This window comes from Oncorhynchus mykiss, chromosome 24, assembly GCF_013265735.2.
Source record: "Oncorhynchus mykiss isolate Arlee chromosome 24, USDA_OmykA_1.1, whole genome shotgun sequence".
In the NCBI taxonomy this organism is placed as follows: Eukaryota; Metazoa; Chordata; class Actinopteri; order Salmoniformes; family Salmonidae; genus Oncorhynchus; species Oncorhynchus mykiss.
The window spans coordinates 33,621,062-33,647,487 of NC_048588.1; the positions used below are offsets into that span (position 1 = coordinate 33,621,062).

General features: G+C 47.0%; 2 protein-coding genes across 2 annotated transcripts; one reads left to right on the forward strand and one right to left on the reverse strand.

Moving 5' to 3' along the window:
* The first annotated feature begins 207 nt into the window (after nt 1–207).
* Nucleotides 208–5,829, forward strand: LOC110503180 (dipeptidyl peptidase 1). Its single transcript, XM_021581538.2, has 8 exons — nt 208–589; nt 864–1,009; nt 2,050–2,210; nt 2,853–3,008; nt 3,846–3,964; nt 4,402–4,533; nt 4,623–4,855; nt 4,978–5,829. The coding sequence occupies exons 1-8, from the start codon at nt 430–432 to the stop codon at nt 5,242–5,244; spliced, it is 1,374 nt and encodes a 457-aa protein (XP_021437213.2). The 5' UTR covers nt 208–429; the 3' UTR covers nt 5,245–5,829.
* A 9,236-nt stretch (nt 5,830–15,065) lies between these two features.
* On the reverse strand, nt 15,066–18,736 carry LOC110503182 (cysteine and histidine-rich domain-containing protein 1). The gene is given in 12 exon segments (XM_021581540.2): nt 15,066–16,038; nt 16,206–16,233; nt 16,235–16,260; nt 16,339–16,458; nt 16,568–16,673; nt 16,791–16,861; nt 16,990–17,048; nt 17,140–17,243; nt 17,318–17,481; nt 17,623–17,679; nt 18,031–18,080; nt 18,439–18,736. Coding segments are annotated over 12 exon segments (1,002 nt in total). The 5' UTR covers nt 18,503–18,736; the 3' UTR covers nt 15,066–15,885.
* Between the last annotated feature and the right edge of the window lie 7,690 nt (nt 18,737–26,426).

The window sequence follows — 26,426 nt, forward strand, 5'->3', positions numbered from 1 at the left end:
TGTGACAGATGACATTTAATTTGAACCCTAAATGTAACCCTAACCTTAATCCTTAGAAACTCAGCTAAAAAAATAAACGTCCTCACTGTCAACTGCGTTCATTTTCAGAAAACTTAACATGTGTACATATTTGTATGAACATAACCAGATTCAACAACTGAGACATAAACTGTTCACCCTCGGATCCAACAATTCCCAGACGTGCTCAATGGAATTGAGATCGGTCAGCAAGACGCAGCGACTCACGTGAGCAGCTGGTGTGTCATATGACCGAGGGGAAAGTTCCTTCTGATTGTACAAAAGCGCAGAGGACATTACACAAACCCGTCTCCCAGGTGCATCGAAGTACGGGGAAATATAGTCTACATTTTTCTAGTTGTGCTTATACGTAGACTCAAATATCTGCAAACAGGAGCGTGGTGTGACGCGATGAAGGTGAGCGGTGTGTTGTTGTGTGTGTTCCTGCTCTGGGTGGAGGGCTCCCAGGCTGATACCCCGGCCAACTGCACATATGAAGACCTGTTGGGCACCTGGGTGTTCCAAGTATCGAAGGGGGGACAAGACAAAGGCATCAACTGCTCCATGATGGGTAAGAGCTGGAAATACGGAACGACCTCACGCTTTAAGCAATCAAGTAGGCTATGTAACAAACTTTTAATTGGTTAAAGTGTTAACTTGACCCGGTAGTCTATTGCCTTAGTTTGTAGGCTATTGATTTAGCTTTTATATCGAGCATTGTGTAATTGTTACAACTTTCACCTCTGCCCAATGTTACAATGTCTACCCCGTCTTACTTTGCAATACAGAAGAAGCTCACATTTTAATTGAGTAGTAATTACCAAAATGTCTCTGTTTTTAAAAAGACACCATTGATAAGTCGATAACGGTGCGCCTGGAGAAGCTGTCTGTGGCGGTGGACGACCTGGGGAACACGGGATTCTTCACCCTCATCTACAATCAGGGCTTTGAGGTTGTCCTCAACGACTACAAGTGGTTTGGCTTCTTCAAGGCAGGTTTAAGATCTCACTTGTTTCATTCAGGGTTCCACTTTAGTCTGTAACAGTAGCATACTATGATCTATGTCAAGAGGTCTGGAACATTTTTGGTGAATATGGAATTACATTGTCATTTAATCTCCAGCCTGTAGGCTACAGAAAAGACCACATCCTTGTTCTACCATATTCTATCTGCTACAGGATTGTTGATGGGATGTTGACGTGCTGCACAGATGTTTCTATAGCAGCTTCCTGGAGAGGTGTGCTGGGAATGGACAAGCAGTGGACACTGATTATCAAAGGGTGGCATAAGCTCTCACGTAAAAACCCATATGCCACTGGTTGAGAGGAACTGTCATTGACTTTGGGCAGAATTGTGAGGTTTTATGTGTTAGGTGCATCTTGGTCAGTTTAGCTCAGTCAATGCCATCTATTCCTCCTGATGACCGGGCTGGCCGTGATGGAAGTCCTCCTACCTTGTAGCCTTGTACATTAAGTTTCAGACACATGGCTGGTCACCTTTCCTGTTATTGCAGGGTTGGTAGTTCAATCACTAATCTGACTTTTACATCTCAGTTGCTACACTGATATATTCAGGCTTGTGTTTCAAAGATACTTTCAGTGTTCTGTTGATCCTTTTTCATTTGGGGTTGTATTTCGTTTGGCTTTGTCACGTGACTTCCTTGTGACTATCAGGGGAAATGTTCCGTGTTGTCCCTCCTACATGGTTTAGCTGACATCTGCACGTCACTTGTACTTCCTTATTGAAACCGTCTGGACTTGTTTCAGCACAGTGACACACCACATGCTTCACTAGAAAAGCCCATTGTTAGTTACTCATTGCTGCTGTTCATAACGCCACACTGTCTGCTCATATTGAAAGCGGTTATCAGGGTAACTGCCACCTCCACTTGCATAAAACATCACTGACTTGTAGCTCTTGTGTTTTTTAAACTTTAACTCGGGCCATAAAGATTCAATATGTGATCGTCCTCTTTCTACACAACACACAGGGATGCCTCGTACAGACTGATTTTTCTCCTCTCTGTTCCAGTACTCTGAGCAGGGCTCTGAGGTGACCAGCTACTGTGACCAGACTCTGCCAGGCTGGGTCCATGATTCTCTGGTAAACAACTGGGCCTGCTTCACTGCCAAGAGGGTTGTCCCAACACCCCCTCGCTCCATAGACACACACCGCTACCATCCCAATGACCTGTGAGTAGCCTCAGGGTTTTATAGCAGGCTTGACACTCTGTGCCCAATAATAATGCTCTCCAATAATCACCTATGTTTTCACATTAAAGTCCTATAATTGGCTAGAAGGCTATTTTCATCCATGGTCCCATTTTAGTGTGAGCATTGCTCATATTGAAAAACAAGCAGTCTGCTTAGTTTAGACTCTCTTTTACGTTGGCTGTCAGTCACTGCTCATGTGTTGTGTGAGTCATGTGTTCTGGTCTGAGCAGTGCTCTCTCCCTCTGGCTGTTCTAGTGCTCCTGCATTTGTTCATTCTGTTTTCATTCCTTCAGGCTGTGTAGGTCTGTTTACTCCTCTCATGTGGGGTATATGTCAATCAATTCATTCAAATGAATATTTATAAAGCCTGATTTTTACATCAGCCGATGTCACAAAGTGCTATACAGAAACCCAGCCTAAAACCCCAAACAGCAAGCAATGTAGAAGCAGTCTTTACGTTTGTGTCGGTCTGTTTTCTCCTCCCCCAGGTTGGTGTAGGTCTGTTTACTCCTCCCCCAGGTTGGTGTAGGTCTGTTTACTCCTCCCCCAGGTTGGTGTCGGTCTGTTTACTCCTCCCCCAGGTTGGTGTAGGTCTGTTTACTCCTCCCTCCCCTCCCCCAGGTTCCTCCAGAGGTCCTACAAACACAACCTGGACTTCATTGACTCCATCAACGTGGCTCAGAGCTCCTGGAAAGCCATGGCCTACAGCGAACATGAGACCTACACTCTGCAGCAGCTAATACACAGAGCCGGGGGACCAGCTTCACACATCCCCAGGTACAGTCATTCACTTGTGACACTATGTATTGAAACAGGAATTCAATTATGAAACTCATTTTGACTTCACACAAGGAAGAAGCAGGATGTCTGTCAGCTGTGAGATTTGTTACTTCTGAAAGAAAAGGGTGACAATCAGGGGCTTAACGTTGTTTTTTAAGTGTGGGGGGGACATCATTTATTATATTTTATCCTGTCAAACACTCCACACAGCCCACCTGACTGCTCGGCGGCGTCCGCATGGTCCTAAAGCACACCTTCGCCTCATTTTGCATCACATTCCAACGATCAAACTGGGGGTGACGAAAGCAATTTCATAATGTGGGAGGGACAGGTCCACAGTGACAGTTGTGCCCCTGGAGAGAATAGTCATGGCAGATGAGTCCAAGGCTAGAGGGTTCTGTTTTAGGATAATGGGACACAGTCTCTGGCCCCAACTCGTCTAGACTGCTCTGGTATGACGGATAGTAAGAGGCACTCTGTACAGGGGCTTACAAATGCCTGAGGTTTCTTTCTCTCTCAACCCCCAGCTGAGTTGTATTTCTCTCCACTCGTTCACTCCCCCCTCATGGATTTTAAAGGAATGGTTTGGTGTCAGAAATATGTTGAACTAAGTACAGTCATTATGGTGACACCAATCCATAGTGTGGGGGGGACTAGTGATCACCTCAGGAGACTGTGGGGTAGAGATCACCTTGGTGGTGGTCAGTAGGTATGAAACGGGACTCTAAAACAGAGGTAGTACCTAAAGGTGTTCAATAGGAACACTCATTTTGGATTCATTGCAAAACATGTCCATGGTGTACCCTTATTGTATGAGTCTATGCTCCTCCCCAGACGTGTTGGCCCCGCCCCTGTGACATCAACGCTAGCCAAGATGGCGGCCGGCCTCCCTGAGCGCTGGGACTGGAGAGATGTCAACGGAGTCAACTACCTCAGTCCTGTCCGCAACCAGGGTAACGCACACCGGGTCAAATACCTACACTTGTCTATCGTGACTGTTGGCAAAATGTCTCCTCTCACAACCCATGTGTTTAATGTTCAGCCTTGCTGCTGTGTCTGAGGCCTTAGGAATGTCCTCTACAGGGCAGGGTACCACTGCCTGTCCTAGTTAGAGAACTGCTAAATCAATGTTCCTGTCTCAACCCCACAGATAACATGCTCGTGTGTAGTGATTATTGCGTCACCCTCCATGTGACACCTCTTACCACATTTTCATCTCCAGCATAAATGGGCTTTTAGGATTCATTCCCACAGAACTCTAGTTGCAGGTTAAAGATGATCCACGGACTGCTTGACCGGGTGTCTGGTTCTTAGTGGTGACTGATATTACAGTGAGGTTTTTGATTGGTTGTGACAGTGCAGGGTTTGATTGGTACTCTGTGGGCTCCAGCTTCGTGTGGTAGCTGCTATTCCTTTGCCTTAATGGGAATGTTGGAGGCTCGTGTCCGGCTCCAAACCAACAACACCGAGACTCCCATCTTCAGCCCACAGCAGGTCGTGTCCTGCTCCCAGTACTCCCAAGGTAATGAGCGAACACACTCTGCATAATTGTACCTTAACGGTGTTTGTGTATTTCTCCCATATCTAAGCCCTCTTACTTCTCCCTCTCAGGTTGTGACGGTGGTTTCCCCTACCTCATTGGGAAGTACGTCCAGGACTTTGGGATCGTGGAAGAGTCGTGTTATCCATACGCTGGGACAGATTCCCCGTGTGACGTTCCCGATGGCTGTCTCCGCCACTACACTTCGGACTACAGCTACGTCGGAGGGTTCTACGGAGGCTGCAGCGAGTCTGCCATGATGCTGGAACTGGTCAAGAACGGACCCATGGGGGTGGCCTTTGAGGTGGGACACACACACACACACACGTTGGTTTGAGCATTGGCTAGCTCTATAGGAATAATGGCCAGTATTAGTTGTTCTAAGTCAAAATGACCAGGTGTCTTCCTCACACTGTTCTCGTCCAGGTGTATCCTGACTTCATGCACTACAAGGAGGGTATCTACCACCACACGGGCCTCCATGACTCCTACAACCCGTTTGAGCTGACCAACCACGCGGTGCTGCTGGTGGGCTACGGCCAATGTCACGTCACGGGTCAGAAGTTCTGGGTGGTGAAGAACAGCTGGGGGACGACGTGGGGCGAGGAGGGCTTCTTCAGGGTCAGACGGGGGTCTGACGAGTGTGCCATCGAGAGCATCGCTGTGGCAGCCAAGCCCATCCCTAAACTGTAGAGGGTCTACGGGGGTGGGAGGGAAAGGGTTCATTTTTAGGCATTTTCCCAATTGGAACCTAGCCTGAAGTCTACAATTGCATATAAATGTGATATTTTGAAATGGCTGGGACGTTGTCAGAGTTGGTGACTGTAAAAGTGTTCCCCCCACGCTCGCTAGACAGTCTGATCCTTGCCAGTCAGATGCAATTTTGTGAATGATGCCAAAAGGGAACCTGCTATAATTCCCTGTACCTGGGATTTGTAGTTTTATTAGTATGTTGTAGTTAGTCTGGTGATTGATAGGAGGGCAGAGAACCTCTACTCTTTATCTGTAATCTCAGGGGAGACTGTCCTGTGATCTTAAATATATTCCTTGTTGCAAGTCATCTCTGTACTGTCCTCTCCTATCTCTGCTGATGCTGTAAATTGGAGTCTCCTGGGAATGTTCAAAGGGACTGGCTCATGCTGTTGGAAGGGATGCAGTATGATTCAATGTTGCCTTTCATTAGAAATGTCAGTTTTCCAATAAGATCACATCATGCATGTTCAGATTGTCTGCGTATTTACAATTTGAAAGAAAATAAATAATATTTGTAGAAATATTTTCAGCGGTGCTGACATTTTTACTTTTCTATACTGACTGCTTAAGATTGATCAATGTGTGTGCATAACTTCTAAACTCAGCAAAAAAAGAAATATCCTCTCACTGTCAACTGCGTTTATTTTAAACAACGTAACATGTGCAAATATTTGTATGAACATAAGATTCAACAACCTGAGACATGAACTGAACAAGTTCCAGACATGTGACAAACAAATGTTATGTGTCCCTGAACAAAGAGGGGGGGGGGGGGGGGGTCAAAAGTAAGTCAGTATTTGGTGTGGCCACCCTCCACTACAGTCACTAGACGGTGCTATAACCCCAGATATCAGCCCCTCCACTACAATCACTAGACGGTGCTATAACCCCAGATATCAGCCCCTCCACTACAGTCACTAGACGGTGCTATAACCCCAGATATCAGCCCCTCCACTACAGTCACTAGATGGTGCTATAACCACAGATATCAGCCCCTCCACTACAATCACTAGACGGTGCTATAACCCCAGATATCAGCCCCTCCACTACAGTCACTAGACGGTGCTATAACCCCAGATATCAGCCCCTCCACTACAGTCACTAGATGGTGCTATAACCACAGATATCAGCCCCTCCACTACAGTCACTAGACGGTGCTATAACCCCAGATATCAGCCCCTCCACTACAATCACTAGACGGTGCTATAACCCCAGATATCAGCCCCTCCACTACAATCACTAGACGGTGCTATAACCCCAGATATCAGCCCCTCCACTACAGTCACTAGACGGTGCTATAACCCCAGATATCAGCCCCTCCACTACAGTCACTAGACGGTGCTATAACCCCAGATATCAGCCCCTCCACTACAATCACTAGACGGTGCTATAACCCCAGATATCAGCCCCTCCACTACAGTCACTAGACGGTGCTATAACCCCAGATATCAGCCCCTCCACTACAGTCACTAGACGGTGCTATAACCCCAGATATCAGCCCCTCCACTACAGTCACTAGACGGTGCTATAACCACAGATATCAGCCCCTCCACTACAGTCACTAGACGGTGCTATAACCCCAGATATCAGCCCCTCCACTACAATCACTAGACGGTGCTATAACCCCAGATATCAGCCCCTCCACTACAATCACTAGACGGTGCTATAACCCCAGATATCAGCCCCTCCACTACAGTCACTAGACGGTGCTATAACCCCAGATATCAGCCCCTCCACTACAGTCACTAGACGGTGCTATAACCCCAGATATCAGCCCCTCCACTACAATCACTAGACGGTGCTATAACCCCAGATATCAGCCCCTCCACTACAGTCACTAGACGGTGCTATAACCCCAGATATCAGCCCCTCCACTACAGTCACTAGACGGTGCTATAACCCCAGATATCAGCCCCTCCACTACAGTCACTAGACGGTGCTATAACCACAGATATCAGCCCCTCCACTACAGTCACTAGACGGTGCTATAACCCCAGATATCAGCCCCTCCACTACAATCACTAGACGGTGCTATAACCCCAGATATCAGCCCCTCCACTACAATCACTAGACGGTGCTATAACCCCAGATATCAGCCCCTCCACTACAGTCACTAGACGGTGCTATAACCCCAGATATCAGCCCCTCCACTACAGTCACTAGACGGTGCTATAACCCCAGATATCAGCCCCTCCACTACAATCACTAGACGGTGCTATAACCCCAGATATCAGCCCCTCCACTACAGTCACTAGACGGTGCTATAACCCCAGATATCAGCCCCTCCACTACAGTCACTAGACGGTGCTATAACCCCAGATATCAGCCCCTCCACTACAGTCACTAGACGGTGCTATAACCACATATCAGCCCCTCCACTACAGTCATGGAAATATCTTCAGAGGAAACAAGTTATTTCTCTTTCCCTCTCTCTCTCTATATATATATTTCTTTATTTCACCATCTCTTTCTCTCTCCACCTCTCTCTACCTATCCCACTACTCTACCCTTCTCATGTTCTTCTCGTGTTCTCAAACCCTGCAGAATACTGGGCCCAGGACTTCAGGTACTGTACATAGGATACCCTACTAATGGTGTGTGTTCTTATAAAGATGGATGTTTCTGTGATAAAGGGGGACTATAACATTCTCTCCTCCAGAATACACTTACAGGTACAGCCTGGGGGAGGGGGTGGGGCTTCCTAAGATTCCAGTGCATCCTATTGGCTATCATGATGCCATCCACTAAAGTGAGTATTATGACGGCAACTAATCAGAGCTCACACACACACACGCACATTTCCTGTGAGTAATGTATCTTCCTGTATGATGTCACCCTTGGCAGGAATATGGGAGGAGACATCCCACCCAATAACTGGAATGTGTCCTATGGGATTGGACCGGGCTTCACTGACAGCTTTAGTACACAGTAAGACACCATAGACCTGTCTCTCTCTCTCTCCCTCCCCCCTCTCAAACCTCTCTCTCTCCCTCCCCCCTCTCAAACCTCTCTCCCTCCCTCCCCCCTCTCAAACCTCTCTCCCTCCCTTCCCCCTCAAACCTCTCTCCCTCCCTTCCCCCTCAAACCTCTCTCCCTCCCTTCCCCCTCAAACCTCTCTCCCTCCCTTCCCCCTCAAACCTCTCTCCCTGAAGTCTCCTCCTCCCTAATCCTTCTCCTATTTTTCTTCATCCCCACTCTCTCTCTCTCCCCCTCTCTTCCCCCTCATTCCTTCCCCTCTCCTCCACCTCTTTCTAATTCTCTGGAGTGTTGCCCAGAGCAGTAAAATAGAGGCTCCTTGTGTGTCCTGCGTGAGAGAGAGACACACACATACATTTTCACACAATGAGTGGGGCTGAGGTAGCCTGCTCCCAGATCTGTTTGTGCTTTGGCCTACTTCATTATCAAGCAAGCGAGAAGGTTGAGGCTGGCACCCAGGCTAGGGGTGAGGGAGGGGCCTCTGGCACCCAGGCTAGGGGTGAGGGAGGGGCCTCTGGCACCCAGGCTAGGGGTGAGGGAGGGGCCTCTGGCACCCAGGCTAGGGGTGAGGGAGGGGCCTCTGGCACCCAGGCTAGGGGTGAGGGAGGGGCCTCTGGCACCCAGGCTAGGGGTGAGGGAGGGGCCTCTGGCACCCAGGCTAGGGGTGAGGGAGGGGCCTCTGGCACCCAGGCTAGGGGTGAGGGATGGGGCTCTGGCACCCAGGCTAGGAGTGAGGGATGGGGCTCTGGTACCAATGCTAGGGGTGAGGGAGGGGGTTCTGGCACCAAGGCTAGGGGTGAGGGAGGGGGCTCTGGCACCAAGGCTAGGGGTGAGGGAGGGGGCTCTGGCACCAGGGTGAGGGAGGGGGCTCTGGCACCCAGGCTAGGGGTGAGGGAGGGGGCTCTGGCACCCAGGCTAGGGGTGAGGGAGGGGGCTCTGGCACCAAGGCTAGGGGTGAGGGAGGGGGCTCTGGCACCAAGGCTAAGGTGGAGGGAGGGGGCTCTGGCACCCAGACTAGGGGTGAGGGAGGGGGCTCTGGCACCAAGGCTAGAGGTGAGGGAGGGGGTTCTGGCACCCAGACTAGGGGTGCGGGAGGAGGCTCTGGCACCAAGGCTAGGGGTGAGGAAGGGGCCTCTGGCACCCAGACTAGGGGTGAGGAAAGAGGGTTCTCTTTGTTCCCATCAACAGCAGTGGAGGACAATTGGGGCTACTAAAACACGTAGTCTCTGTCTCCTCTCTGTGGTTCTCAGGAAGGTGCGTATGAACATCCTCCCTAGCAACCAGGTGACCCGGATATACAACGTCATCGGGAGGATACCAGGGGCCGTGGAGACAGGTACCGCTTCCCACAACCTGAATGTTCTAGTAACCTGCTGACCAGGTTTATGGGAACATTGTGTGAGAGTTTGGCCCACAGCTTGTGTAGCCAGTGGACATGACGTTGGGAGACAATAGCTCAGAGTTTGTTGTGGTCCAGTAACTGTACAGAGCTTCCAGTCCATAACTCAACACCAACATCTATCATCACTGTTTCATTTGAAATACCACAACACTTGATTCATAACAGAGTGAGGAGCACAGCAGATGGTGATTGTGACCCCTCTCCCCCCTCCTCTCTCTGTTGGCAGATCGCTATGTGATCCTCGGGGGGCCACCGGAATGCTTGGGTGTTTGGGGGGGTCGACCCGGTAACGGGGTGCACGAGAGTGTGAGGAGCGTTGAGAAACTGCTCAGCAAAGGTGTGTGTGTGTGGGGAGATCAGATTAACACACACATGCATTTAAACACACACACACACACACACCACTATGTACTGAGATGAGTCTTTATGATAGCTGCATCATAAAAACAGAAAACAGTAGATACTAATTTGCATGCAAAACTCTAAGGATGACTGTTCCCATATGGTAGCAGTCTGGAGGAGTTCCAGAATGTTCTATCCATCCTGTTTCCTCATATTATGTTTGTCATTGAGACGTGGTGTATACTGTATTTTAGAGGTTCAATGCATTTGGCCCAGAATGTGTTAAGTACTTTCTGTCTGTTTGTGTATTTGGACCATTGTATTTGCCAGTTGAGACACAGGAGTTTGGACTGCTGGAAAATGGTGTGTGTGTGTGTGTGTGCTGCAGGTACACACAGAGGATAAACTGCACCACCTCTCTCCACACCTTGATGTATGACATCACCAAACAGGTCAACTTGAATCAACTGTCTATCAACTGTCCATTTCAGGATTACACTGTGTGACGCCTTGTTTTCCAGGGACTTTTCTAGACTTTTTTCAATGGTTTTCAATTGGAATGGTTCTCAGCACTGAAACACAATAAAAGGCATCTGGCAGAAGTAAATTCAAACACAAATGTAATTTTATATATAACCATGTTTTCACGAATTTCATGATTATAATCGTGAAGCCCATTTAAAAGATTAGAGGTAAAAGGGTTACCTCTAATGTGGTTACTTTCACAGGGTACAGACCAACGACTGCGATACATCCAAGTCAGACCCATCAAGTCAGACCCATCACGTCAGACCCATCAAGTCAGACCCATCAAGTCAGACCCATCACGTCAGACCCATCACGTCAGACCCATCACGTCAGACCCATCAAGTCAGACCCATCACGTCAGACCCATCACGTCAGACCCATCACGTCAGACCCATCAAGTCAGACCCATCAAGTCAGACCCATCAAGTCAGACCCATCACGTCAGACCCATCACGTCAGACCCATCACGTCAGACCCATCACGTCAGACCCATCAAGTCAGACCCATCACGTCAGATCCATCAAGTCAGACCCATCAAGTCAGACCCATCACGTCAGACCCATCACGTCAGACCCATCAAGTCAGACCCATCACGTCAGACCCATCACGTCAGACCCATCACGTCAGACCCATCACGTCAGACCCATCAAGTCAGACCCATCAAGTCAGACCCATCAAGTCAGACCCATCACGTCAGACCCATCACGTCAGACCCATCAAGTCAGACCCATCATGTCAGACCCATCAAGTCAGACCCATCACATCAGACCCATCACGTCAGACCCATCACGTCACACCCATCACGTCAGACCCATCACGTCAGACCCATCACGTCAGACCCATCACGTCACACCCATCACGTCAGACCCATCACGTCAGACCCATCACGTCAGACCCATCACGTCACACACATCACGTCAGACCCATCACGTCAGACCCATCACGTCAGACCCATCAAGTCAGACCCATCACGTCAGACCCATCACGTCAGACCCATCACGTCAGACCCATCACGTCAGACCCATCAAGTCAGACCCATCAAGTCAGACCCATCACGTCAGACCCATCACGTCAGACCCATCACGTCAGACCCATCACGTCAGACCCATCAAGTCAGACCCATCACGTCAGACCCATCAAGTCAGACCCATCAAGTCAGACCCATCACCCAGGTACAGTACTCTCATTCTACAGATGAGACCCAGGTACAGTACTCTCATTCTACAGGTGAGACCCAGGTACAGTACTCTCATTCTACAGGTGAGACCCAGGTACAGTACTCTCATTCTACAGGTGAGACCCAGGTACAATACACTCATTCTAGAGGTGAGACCCAGGTACAGTACTCTCATTCTACAGATGAGACCCAGGTACAGTACTCTCATTCTACAGGTGAGACCCAGGTACAGTACTCTCATTCTACAGGTGAGACCCAGGTACAGTACTCTCATTCTACAGATGAGACCCAGGTACAGTACTCTCATTCTACAGGTGAGACCCAGGTACAGTACTCCCATTCTACAGATGAGACCCAGGTACAGTACTCTCATTCTACAGGTGAGACCCAGGTACAGTACTCTCATTCTACAGGTGAGACCCAGGTACAGTACTCTCATTCTACAGATGAGACCCAGGTACAGTACTCTCATTCTACAGATGAGACCCAGGTACAGTACTCTCATTCTACAGGTGAGACCCAGGTACAGTACTCTCATTCTACAGGTGAGACCCAGGTACAGTACTCCCATTCTACAGATGAGACCCAGGTACAGTACTCCCATTCTACAGATGAGACCCAGGTACAGTACTCTCATTCTACAGGTGAGACCCAGGTACAGTACTCTCATTCTACAGATGAGACCCAGGTACAGTACTCTCATTCTACAGGTGAGACCCAGGTACAATACTCTCATTCTACAGGTGAGACCCAGGTACAGTACTCTCATTCTACAGGTGAGACCCAGGTACAGTACTCTCATTCTACAGGTGAGACCCAGGTACAGTACTCTCATTCTACAGGTGAGACCCAGGTACAGTACTCTCATTCTACAGATGAGACCCAGGTACAGTACTCCCATTCTACAGATGAGACCCAGGTACAGTACTCCCATTCTACAGGTGAGACCCAGGTACAGTACTCTCATTCTACAGGTGAGACCCAGGTACAGTACTCTCATTCTACAGGTGAGACCCAGGTACAGTACTCTCATTCTACAGGTGAGACCCAGGTACAGTACTCCCATTCTACAGATGAGACCCAGGTACAGTACTCTCATTCTACAGATGAGACCCAGGTACAGTACTCTCATTCTACAGATGAGACCCAGGTACAGTACTCTCATTCTACAGGTGAGACCCAGGTACAGTACTCTCATTCTACAGGTGAGACCCAGGTACAGTACTCTCATTCTACAGATGAGACCCAGGTACAGTACTCTCATTCTACAGGTGAGACCCAGGTACAGTACTCTCATTCTACAGGTGAGACCCAGGTACAGTACTCTCATTCTACAGGTGAGACCCAGGTACAGTACTCTCATTCTACAGATGAGACCCAGGTACAGTACTCTCATTCTACAGATGAGACCCAGGTACAGTACTCTCATTCTACAGGTGAGACCCAGGTACAGTACTCTCATTCTACAGATGAGACCCAGGTACAGTACTCTCATTCTACAGGTGAGACCCAGGTACAGTACTCTCATTCTACAGATGAGACCCAGGTACAGTACTCCCATTCTACAGGTGAGACCCAGGTACAGTACTCTCATTCTACAGGTGAGACCCAGGTACAGTACTCTCATTCTACAGGTGAGACCCAGGTACAGTACTCCCATTCTACAGGTGAGACCCAGGTACAGTACTCTCATTCTACAGGTGAGACCCAGGTACAGTACTCTCATTCTACAGGTGAGACCCAGGTACAGTACTCTCATTCTACAGATGAGACCCAGGTACAATACTCTCATTCTACAGATGAGACCCAGGTACAGTACTCTCATTCTACAGATGAGACCCAGGTACAGTACTCTCATTCTACAGGTGAGACCCAGGTACAGTACTCTCATTCTACAGATGAGACCCAGGTACAGTACTCTCATTCTACAGGTGAGACCCAGGTACAGTACTCTCATTCTACAGGTGAGACCCAGGTACAGTACTCTCATTCTACAGGTGAGACCCAGGTACAGTACTCTCATTCTACAGATGAGACCCAGGTACAGTACTCTCATTCTACAGATGAGACCCAGGTACAATACACTCATTCTACAGGTGAGACCCAGGTACAGTACACTCTCATTCTACAGGTGAGTGTAGTATCTGAGCCAGTCTGAAGCCACACCCTCTCCCACCCTGCCTAACACTGTGTGTAGTATCTGAGCCAGTCTGAAGCCACACCCTCTCCCACCCTGCCTAACACTCTGTGTAGTATCTGAGCCAGTCTGAAGCCACACCCTCTCCCACCCTGCCTAACACTCTGTGTAGTATCTGAGCCAGTCTGAAGCCACACCCTCTCCCACCCTGCCTAACACTCTGTGTAGTATCTGAGCCAGTCTGAAGCCACACCCTCTCCCATGCTGCCTAACACTCTGTGTAGTATCTGAGCCAGTCTGAAGCCACACCCTCTCCCACGCTGCCTAACACTCTGTGTAGTATCTGAGCCAGTCTGAAGCCACACCCTCTCCCACGCTGCCTAACACTCTGTGTAGTATCTGAGCCAGTCTGAAGCCACACCCTCTCCCACCCTGCCTAACACTGTGTGTAGTATCTGAGCCAGTCTGAAGCCACACCCTCTCCCACGCTGCCTAACACTCTGTGTAGTATCTGAGCCAGTCTGAAGCCACACCCTCTCCCACCCTGCCTAACACTCTGTGTAGTATCTGAGCCAGTCTGAAGCCACAACCTCTCCCATGCTGCCTTACACTCTGTGTAGTATCTGAGCCAGTCTGAAGCCACACCCTCTCCCACGCTGCCTAACACTCTGTGTAGTATCTGAGCCAGTCTGAAGCCACACCCTCTCCCACCCTGCCTAACACTCTGTGTAGTATCTGAGCCAGTCTGAAGCCACACCCTCTCCCACCCTGCCTAACACTGTGTGTAGTATCTGAGCCAGTCTGAAGCCACACCCTCTCCCACGCTGCCTAACACTCTGTGTAGTATCTGAGCCAGTCTGAAGCCACACCCTCTCCCACGCTGCCTAACACTCTGTGTAGTATCTGAGCCAGTCTGAAGCCACACCCTCTCCCACGCTGCATAACACTCTGTGTAGTATCTGAGCCAGTCTGAAGCCACACCCTCTCCCATGCTGCCTAACACTCTGTGTAGTATCTGAGCCAGTCTGAAGCCACACCCTCTCCCACGCTGCCTAACACTCTGTGTAGTATCTGAGCCAGTCTGAAGCCACACCCTCTCCCACCGCTGAACGTACCATGTGCTTTTAGTAAAACAACTTTTAATAAAGTCATGGTTTGTGAGCGTTAACTCTCTGGTATGAAGATAGCCGACACTGTAATTACAATGTAGGTTCAGAGGTTTATTAAGTCTGTGGGAGAGAACATTGTTTTCATACAAGGCAAATAAAACTAACTACAGCAAGTAAAGAGTGAAACTAAATCACAGATCTCAGAAGTGAGCAAAAACAATTAAAACCCTAAACAAAAAGACTGTTAAAGCAAGAGAACTTCATTTGACAGGTTACATTTTCTGGAAGGCCACTAATATCAATAAATGGCACAAATATTCTCACATGCAATTGACAAAGAACAGAAGGACTGTGTGTGTGTGTCATAAATGAAAAGGTATCAAACACATATGGAAACCACATTTGACTTTGTTCAATTCCTTCCAGCCATTCCAATGAGCCTGTCCTCCTCTGGTGTGTGTGGGTGTTTGAGAACAGTTTACATTCTGACTGGCTGTCCCCAATTGCTCCTTAGATACAGATCCTGATGAGGGATGCTAGGGTGATAGCTGCCTGCATCTCTTTTCAAGTGAGGAGGTAGTAGGAAGACCTGATGGTTACTGTGTTTCAGTAGGATGACCTGATGGTTACTGTGTTTCAGTAGGATGACCTGATGGTTGTCGCCTTCAGACAGTGTTTCAGTAGGAAGACCTGATGGTTACTGTGTTTCAGTAGGAAGACCTGATGGTTACTGTGTTTCAGTAGGATGACCTGATGGTTGTCGCCTTCAGACAGTGTTTCAGTGAAGTTTAGCCTCCGCATTCTGAGTAGAATGTCAGAAATAAATACTGCTCTCAGCCGATCTTCAACAGGTTCACTAAAACATATGGGAGGAGCATGTACCATGTGATTGATTTCATTCTGTCTAGTTCTACGCCTTTCCAATCCCATTCCCCCCCTCAGTGGGCATGTCTGTGGGAGAGGGTAGGTCCAGACGGGCCCAGGTGATTGGCTCCCCCTTCCCCATAGAGATCTCCATCTTGGAAGACATCATGTTCACCACGCTGCTACTCACATCGATCACCTAGGAGACATGAGAGGGAGATGAACTATGACTACCACAGAGATCCTATGAAATGACTTAAGAGTTCTAATAGTTACTTTATATGATGATTTCTGCCTATCCACACGGTCACAATGAACAGCTCATTACCCTCATCACTCATTACCACCATCATCTTCATCACTCACCCCCCATAAGTTGATCTTCTGCTCAAACTCCCTCAAAGACCACACGGATGATCACCTAGAACACAGATATACTAACCACTGACACAAAAGGCAAGCATTTTCAAATATCTGTTTGCCTGTGTGTGGTGTGTACCGTGGTGCCGTTGGCCTCTGCATAGCTGAACTCTGGTAGAGAGTTCTTGGCATAGATCGAGATGATGACCTGGCCGCCTGTCTGGTGCCAATCAAACCTACACGGTACCACCTTCATCCCCTGGAGGGGGCAGAGAGAATTAAAAATAGGGGGGTGGGGGCATGCGCACTTTTGATTGTGTGAATCTGTCTGAGTCAGTGCCTGAGATAAACTCTGAAGGGGTGCTGACCTTGTCTGGTTTCCTCCAGAGGTGACTTCCTGTGGTACAGCCCTCCTGGGCCAGGAAACAGTTAAAGTCAGACGTCTTCCTCCTACAGCAGCTCCAGAACTTCATCCTGACAGACAGGGGACAAGCCCAGAACAGAGGCCAACAACAGTCATTGATCACACATCTATCCAGATATACTGTACAGGAGGAGGACATCAGAATCTCAAGTGTTTTTGGGTCTCACCCCTCGTGGAAGTTAGGGACTCCAGGGTGGTGTTTACACTTCTCCTCGTTACTCCCTGGACCAGAGAAAGACTACAAGGGAGAGGAACCAGGACACACACCAACACAATACACTAAATCAAAACAGCTATTCATCTCATCACTCTCTGAGCCATGACTGGTAACTTCTACACACACTGAGAAATGGAGTAGTACTCTACCTTGGAGCAGCCTCCATTCTTACAGGACGTGCCAATCTTCACCTCCTCCCCCTCTTCCTCTAGTGAGAGACAGTGACAGAGAGCCTGTGAGCCACCCACCTCTCAATCCTATCAGAGCCAGGTTAAAGGTCCATTATGACAGCAGCATACCTGTGTTGCGAGGTTGTCCGTTCTCTGCCAGCTGCAGTTTCTCCAGAGCCTGTCTCAGAGAGGAGAACACCTTCTGCTGAAGTCTGACCAGGGGCTCATCACCACTGAAACACACACACGCGTGATCACTAAGGATAAACACAAACTGTGTGTGTGTCACCTGAGTAAAGTGTGTTACCTGGGTCTGTGTATCAGCTCTAGTGGTTTAGGAGCCTGAATGATATAGGGGTCACCACGAGGCTTTAGCTCCTCCCCCTTCTCTCTCCTCCCCTCTGAGCTCGTCACCTCCGGCAGGATCGGCTCCACTGGCTTCTCTCTGTTATGGATACCTCTGCTGCAGCCCTGAGGAGAGAAACACACCCTTCAACTTTAGCATATCCACATGTAATACTGAACACTTCTGAAACTTTACAAAGGCCTCTTCTCTTCTATCTCGGGGAGAGGGAGCAGACAGAGCCGGGGGGTTTGGGGGGGTTAACTCACCTCTATGCTGAGGAAGTCTGAGAAGTCCGTGGTGCGTCTCGTGCAGCAGGACCAGCCCTACAGGACAGTCAGGTCAACCACAATACGGGTTCATTACCCACACAGTCAATAGTCTATAAAAATCTTTCTCCACCTCGTTTCCTCTCCTTCATCTGCTTTTATCACCTGTTTTGTGTTCAGGTAAGTGGAGATGAATGAGAGGTGATTAGCAGAGGACACCACTGTACATTAACCAGATGCTTTTATCCAGAGCAACTTACAGGAGAAAGTGCCTTGCTCAAGGGCACGCGGACAGATGTCTCACCTAGTCGTCGCTGGGATTCGAACCAGCAGCCTTACCGTTATTGTCCCAACAGTCTTACTCACATACTGTGTTTAGTGGTTCTGTCAGGGTAAGGTTGACCCTACCTTAAGAGCATCGTGAAAAACAGGCACGCCAGGGTGAAAGGTACAGGCATCTATGGAGGAGAACATTCATTAATATGATAGAGCAAAATATGGACATAACTATCTAGCTTCATAAAACATATGAAAAATATATATTTCATTGTATCAACACATTCCTTTCAGATCATACAAAAAAATGTCGGTGATCCGCCCTGGTTATATTTATGTCTCCGCCGTGTTCCGTGCGATTCCGTAACGGGAGTGGCGCACAAAAATCCACAAAGGCACACGTTTGCAGCTGTCACTTGCTAATACTAAAGAACGTGGACAATATCTAACATTTAACTATTCCTAAACTGAGAATGCCGTGTGTAGACATTCATAGGTTGTTATACACAGCCAGTTAAATTCATTTTTAGCTCCACTTACCACCAGCGTTGTCGTCTGGGTCAAATCGTTGTCCGCAACCTTTGTTGTAGCACATCAACGTCATGATGAACGAACTGAGATAACTCGTCGGGCTATTCAAATATACTATATTCAATTAGGATGTAAAGCAGCCAGATTTTTAATACAATATTTTGATCTATAGTATGCAGTTGATAAGCGTGCCTGGCCACGTGTTTCCTCCTGTACATTTGCCGCACACAGTTCCGGGAAATGCCGGTGGAGTTCGGGAACTTTCGTTAACCAGCCAGCCAGTGTTGTTTGCAGGCATGTACGAATAGACGAAGCAAGAGAAATAACTGGACTCAATCTGTCAAGATCTTTCTTCTCCAGCAGGTGGCGTTTTTTTTTCGCTCATCAAGCAAGGAGTTTTTGTATGGAGGTCAATGAGTGTCGAATTTGGTTAACGAACAATGTAATTGTCTATTTGATCGAATAGATGTTTTGTAATGATTAGGATGTTACGAGTGTGTGTGAGTGAGTGAGAGACAGAGAGAGAGAGACATTGTTAAAACACTGTATATATATATATATAATATGACATTTGTAATGTCTTTACTGTTTTGAAACCTCTGTATGTGTGATGTTTACTGTTAATTTTTGTTGTTTTTCACTTTATATATTCACTTTGTATGTTGTCTACCTCACTTGCTTTGGCAATGTTAACACATGTTTCCCATGCCAATAAAGCCCTTGAATTGAATTGAATTGAATTGACAGAGAGAGAGACAGAGAGAGTGTCAGTACCTTGAAGTCGAGTTTTCCTTGGTAGATGTCGATCCCGTTCATGACAAACAGCACCTTGCAGTCTGGCTGCTCCAGGAAGTCCATGGAGTGTGTCTCATTGTGGTACGTCTGCAGCAGCTCCAACTTACTGATGTCCTTCTTCTCAACTATGTTCCGTTCCCTCAGGACTGCATCTCCCGGAACGGAAACACAAACGGAATGTCCAAATTAGCCCATTCCTCTGTCCAATCCCACTAATCATGCTGCCTGGGGAGGGGAACCGGGCCGAACCTAGTGCATGGGGTTGACCCCGCTGTGGAGATTTAGGGTTCAACGTAGACATACTTAAGGTACAGATGCTGGCGTAAAGTGTAAAGTACTACTTAAGTCGTTTTTTGGGGTATCTGTACTTTACTATTTATATTTTGGACAACTTTTAATTTTACTTCACTACATTCCTAAAGAAAATATGTCTTACTATATTTTTCCCTGACACCCAAAAGTACTCATTACATTTTGAATGCTTAGCAGGACAGGAAAATGGTCAAATTCCCACACTTATCAACATCCCTGGTCATCTCTACTGCCTCTGATCTGGAGGACTCACTAAACAGAGAACATCCCTGGTCATCTCTACTGCCTCTGATCTGGTGGACTCACTAAACAGAGAACATCCCTGGTCATCCCTACTGCCTCTGATCTGGTAGACTCTCTAAACAGAGAACATCCCTGGTCATCTCTACTGCCTCTGATCTGGAGGACTCACTAAACATTATTATTAGTTTGTAAATTAAGTGTGTTGGAGTGGGCTCCTGGCTTTAAAAAAAACAAGATAATTGTGTTGTCTGGTTTGCTTAATATAAGGATTTTGAAATGATTTATACTTTTACAATTAATACTTAAGTATATTTAAAACCAAATACTTTGACTTTTACTGAAGTTTCACTTTTACTTGAGTCTTTTTATATTAAGATATCTTTACTTTTACTACAGTATGACTTTTGTGTACTTTTTCCACTACTGTATTTGAAAGGATTTTCAAATGCAATTTGGTTGACTATTATTATTATAATGTTTTTTACAAATAACCATTCAAACACAAAGCAATTGTTTTGGGCTGTGTATTTTCAAATGGTGTGCAAATGGTGTGAGGAGGTAAGGCAATAAATAGGCCATAGTAGCGAAGTAATTACAAATTAGCAGAATTACACTGGAGTGATAGATGAGCAGATGATGATGTGCAAGTAGAAATACTGGTGTGCAAAAGAGCAGAAAAGTAAATAAAAACAATATGGGGATGAGGTAGGTAGATTGGGTGGGCTATTTACAGATGGACTATGTACAGCTGCAGCGATCGTTTAGCTGCTCAGAAAGCTGATGTTTAAAGTTAGTGAGAGAAATATGTGTCCAGCTTCAGCGATTTTTGCAATTCGTTCCAGTCACTGGCAGCAGAGAACTGGAAGGAAAGGCGGCCAAAGTAGGTGTTGGCTTTGGGGATGACCGGTGAGATATACCTGCTGGAGCACGTGCTACGGGTGGGTGTTGTTATCATGACCAGTGAGCTGAGATAAGGCGGAGCTTTACCTAGCATAGACTTATAGATGACCTGGAGCCAGTGGGTCTGGCGACAAATATGTAGCAACGGCCAGCCGACTAGAGCGTACAGGTCACAGTGGTGGGTGGTATAAGGGGCTATGGTAACAAAACGGATGGCACTGTGATAGACTGCATCCAGTTTGCTGAGTAGAGTATTGGAGGCTATTTTGTAGATGACATTGCCAAAGTCGAGGATCGGCAGTTTTACTAAGGTATGTTTAGCGGCGTGAGTGAAGGAGGCTTTGTTGCGAAATAGAAAGCCGATTGTAGATTTGATTTTGGATTGGAGATGTTTAATAGTCTGTAAGGAGAGTTTACAGTCTAGCCAGACACCTAGGTATTTGTAGTTGTCCAAATATTCTAGGTCAGAACGTCCAGAGTAGTGATGCTAGTCGGGCAGCGAACGGTTGAAAGTATACATTTAGTTTAACTAGCGTTTAAGAGTAGTTGGAGGCCACGGAAGGAGTGTTGTATGGCTTTGAAACTCGTTTGGAGGTTAGTTAACACAGTGTCCAAAGAGGGGCCAGATGTATACAGAATGGTGTTGTCTGCTTAGAGGTGGATCAGGGAACCACCCGCAGCAAGAGTGACATCGTTGATATATACAGAGAAAAGAGTCGGCCCGAGAATTGAAACCTGTGGTACCCCCATAGAGATTGCCAGAGGTCCGGACAACAGGCCCTCCGATTTGACACACTGAACTCTGTCTGCGAAGTAGCTGGTGAACCAGGCGAGGCAGTCATTTGAGAAACCAAGGCTATTGAGTCTGCCGATAAGAATGCGGTGATTGACAGAGTCGAAAGCCTTGGCCAGGTTGATGAAGACGGCTGCACAGTACTGTCTTTTATCAATGGCGGTTATGATATGGTTTAGTACCTTTAGCGTGGCTGAGGTGCACCCGTGACCAGCTCGGAAACCGGATTGTACAGCAGAGAAGGTACAGTGGGATTCTAAATGGTCGGTGATCTGTTTATTAACTTGGCTTTCGAAGACTTTAGAAAGGCAGGGCATGATGGATATACAGTGCCTTGCGAAAGTATTCGGCCCCCTTGAACTTTGCGACCTTTTGCCACATTTCAGGCTTCAAACATAAAGATATAAAACTGTATTTTTTTGTGAAGAATCAACAACAAGTGGGACACAGTCATGAAGTGGAACGACATTTATTGGATATTTCAAACTTTTTTAACAAGTCTCCGTATAAATGCACCTGCACTGTGATAGTCTCAGAGGTCCGTTAAAAGCGCAGAGAGCATCATGAAGAACAAGGAACACACCAGGCAGGTCCGAGATACTGTTGTGAAGAAGTTTAAAGCCGGATTTGGATACAAAAAGATTTCCCAAGCTTTAAACATCCCAAGGAGCACTGTGCAAACGATAATATTGAAATGGAAGGAGTATCAGACCACTGCAAATCTAACAAGACCTGGCCGTCCCTCTAAACTTTCAGCTCATACAAGGAGAAGACTGATCAGAGATGCAGCCAAGAGGCCCATGATCACTCTGGATGAACTGCAGAGATCTACAGCTGAGGTGGGAGACTCTGTCCATAGGACAACAATCAGTCGTATATTGCACAAATCTGGCCTTTATGGAAGAGTGGCAAGAAGAAAGCCATTTCTTAAAGATATCCATAAAAAGTGTTGTTTAAAGTTTGCCACAAGCCACCTGGGAGACACACCAAACATGTGGAAGAAGGTGCTCTGGTCAGATGAAACCAAAATTGAACTTTTTGGCAACAATGCAAAACGTTATGTTTGGCGTAAAAGCAACACAGCTCATCACCCTGAACACACCATCCCCACTGTCAAACATGGTGGTGGCAGCATCATGGTTTGGGCCTGCTTTTCTTCAGCAGGGACAGGGAAGATGGTTAAAATTGATGGGAAGATGGATGGAGCCAAATATAGGACCATTCTGGAAGAAAACCTGATGGAGTCTGCAAAAGACCTGAGACTGGGACGGAGATTTGTCTTCCAACAAGACAATGATCCAAAACATAAAGCAAAATCTACAATGGAATGGTTCAAAAATAAACATATCCAGGTGTTAGAATGGCCAAGTCAAAGTCCAGACCTGAATCCAATCGAGAATCTGTGGAAAGAACTGAAAACTGCTGTTCACAAATGCTCTCCATCCAACCTCACTGAGCTCGATCTGTTTTGCAAGGAGGAATGGGAAAGAATTTTAGTTTCTCGATGTGCAAAACTGATAGAGACATACCCCAAGCGACTTACAGCTGTAATCGCAGCAAAAGGTGGCGCTACAAAGTATTAACTTAAGGGGGCTGAATAATTTTGCACGCCCAATTTTTTGGTTTTTGATTTGTTAAACAAGTTTGAAATATCCAATAAATGTCGTTCCACTTCATGATTGTGTCCCACTTGTTGATTCTTCACAAAAAAATACAGTTTTATATCTTTATGTTTGAAGCCTGAAATGTCGCAAAGGTCGCAAAGTTCAAGGGGGCCGAATACTTTCGCAAGGCACTGTAGGTCTATAACAGTTTGGACAGCCTGGTTTGCGGTAGCCAGGAGGAAAGCATGGCCAGCCGTAGAGAAATTATTATTGAAATTCTCAATTATTGTGGATTTATCCGTGGTGACCGTGTTTCCTTGCCTCAGTGTAGTGGGCAGCTGGGAGGAGATGCTCTTGTTCTCCATGGACTTTACAGTGTCTCAAAACGTTTTGGAGTCAGAGCTACAGGGTGCAAATTTCTGTTTGAAAAAGCTAGCCTTTGCTTTCCTGACTGACTGCGTGTATTGGTTCCTGACTTCCCTGAACAGTTGCATATCGCGGGGACTATTCGATGCTATTGCAGTATCTGTTCTTAGTTCTACTTTTTTTGAAAGGGGCATGCTTATTCAATATGGTGGGGAAATTACTTTTAAAGAACGACCATGCATCCTCGACTGACGGGATGAGGTCAATATCCTTCCAGGATACCCCGGCCAGGTCGATTAGAAAGGCCTGCTCGCAGAAGTGTTTAAGGGAGCGTTTGACAGTGATGAGGGGTGGTCGTTTGACTGCGGACCCATAGTGGATGCAGGCAATGAGGCAGTGATCTCTGAGATCCTGATTGAAAACAGCAGAGGTGTATTTAGAGGGCAAGTTGGTCAGGATGACGTCTATGAGGGTGCCCTTGTTTACAGATTTAGGGTTGTACCTGGTGGGTTCCTTGATAATTTTAGATTGAGGGCATCTAGCTTAGATTGTAAGACTGCCGGGGTGTTAAGCATATCCGAGTTTAGGTCACCTAACAGAACAAACTCTGAAGATAGATGAGGGGCAATCAATTCACATATGGTGTCCAGGGCACAGCTGGGAGCTGAGGGGGGTCTATAACAGGCAGCAACATTGAGACTTATTTTTGGAGAGATTCATTTTTAAAATTAGAAGCTCAAACTGTTTGGGCGTAGACCTGGAAAGTATGACAGAACTTTGCAAGCTATCTCTGCAGTAGATTGCAACTCCTCCCCCTTTGGCAGTTCTATCTTGATGGAAAATGTTGTAGTTGGGTATGAAAATCTCAGAATGTTTGGTGACCTTTCTAAGCCAGGATTCAGACACGGCTAGGACATCTGGGTTGGCGGAGTGTGCTAAAGCAGTGGGTAAAACAAATTTAGGGAGAAGGCTTCTGATGTTAACATGCATGAAACCAAGGTTTTTCGAATACAGAAGTCAAGAAATGAGAGTGCCTGGGGACACCTCCACATCACCCGAGGAGCAGAGGAGGCGTAGGATCAGGGTACGGCTAAAGGCTATCAAAACTGGCCGTCTAGTGCGTTGGGGACAGAGAATAAAAGGAGCAGATTTCAGGGCATGGTAGAATAGATTCAGGGAATCATGTGCAGACAGGGGTATGGTGGGGTGCAGGTACAGTGGAGGTAAGCCCAGGAGAGGTTGCATCTCTGGACATGCTGGTTATACAGGGTGAGGTCACCGCATGTGACGAATTGCAAAAATCGCTGAAGTTGGAGACTTTTATCTCCCTCACCAACTTCAAACATCTGCTATCTGAGCAGCTAACCGGTCGCTGCAGCTGTACATAGTCTATCGGTAAATAGACCACCCAATTTACCTACCTCATCCCCATACTGTTTATATTTATTTACTTTTCTGCTCTTTTGCACACCAGTATCTCTACCTGTACATGACCATCTGATCATTTATCACTGGTGTTAATCTGCTAAATTTTAATTATTCACCTACCTCCTCATGCCTTTTGCACACAATGTATATAGACTTTTTTTTCCCTACTGTGTTATTGACTTGTTAATTGTTTACTCCATGTGTAACTCTGTGTTGTCTGTTCACACTGCTATGCTTTATCTTGGCCAGGTCGCAGTTGAAATGAGAACTTGTTCTCAACTAGCCTACCTGGTTAAATAAAGGTGAAATAAATAAAAAATGTGTGGGAGGTGGGACAAAGGAGGTATCTGAGGCATGTAGAGTGGGACTAGGGGCTCCGCAGTAAACTAGAACAATGATAACTATCCTAAACAACAGTATACAAGGCATATTGACATTTGAGAGACATAAAGCGAGGCATAAAGCAATCACAGGTGTTGATTGGGAGAGCTAGCTAAGACAACAACGGGTAAGACAACAGCTAATCAGCTAAGACAACAGGTAAAATGGCGATGAATGGGCAGAGAGGTTCGGTTAACTCCACCCAGGACCGGAGTTCGGGACTAGGGCTGACAGATAAACAAAAAATTAACAAAGTGGAATACCGTGATAAATTAACAGTCCAGCAGGTATCAGCTATGTAGCCAGTTTGTGTGTAATACCCAGTGATAGCATAGTGTGAGTGGTGAAGAGTTGTGTAGCACAGCCAGAAGAGGACTGGCCACCCCTCAGAGCCTGGTTCCTCTCAAGGTTTCTTCCTAGGTTCTGGCCTTTCTAGGGAGTTTTTCCTAGCCATCTACACCTGCATTGCTTGCTGTTTGGGGTTTTAGGCTGTGTTTCTGTAGAGCACTTTGAGATATCAGCTGATGTAAGGACTTTATAAATTTGTTTTGGAGTTGTGTAGTTCCAGTTTCCCAGAAAAGCTCTGAGCCTCTGATGTTCTCGTCCTCTTCTCCACAGAAGTCATAACTAGAGGGAGGCCTCACCTGGTTCCAGCTCCCCTGCAGGATTCTGACAGCAAATAAAACAGATTCACTTTTCTCTAAAAGGTGTATTACTAATTGCGTAGGCTGTGGTTGGTTTCAAAAGGTACAGTTGGACCTGGAAAGGCCAGTTATGAAAGTCTGCTAACAGCCTCTAGCTGTAACCATATGTACAGGTTTCTCTAACCAGGTAGCTAACAGCCTCTAGCTGTAACCAGATGTACAGGTTTCTCTAACCAGGTAGCTAACAGCCTCTAGCTGTAACCAGATGTACAGGTTTCTCTAACCAGGTAGCTAACAGCCTCTAGCTGTAACCAGGTAGCTAGCAGCCTCTAGCTGTAACCAGATGTACAGGTTTCTCTACCCAGGTAGCTAGCAGCCTCTAGCTGAAACCAGATGTACAGGTTTCTCTAACCAGGAAGCTAACAGCCTCTAGCTGTAACCAGATGTACAGGTTTCTCTAACCAGGAAGCTAACAGCCTGGGGTCACAACAAATTAAAACTTTGGTCATCTTAATGTAAAGGGAAAATAGC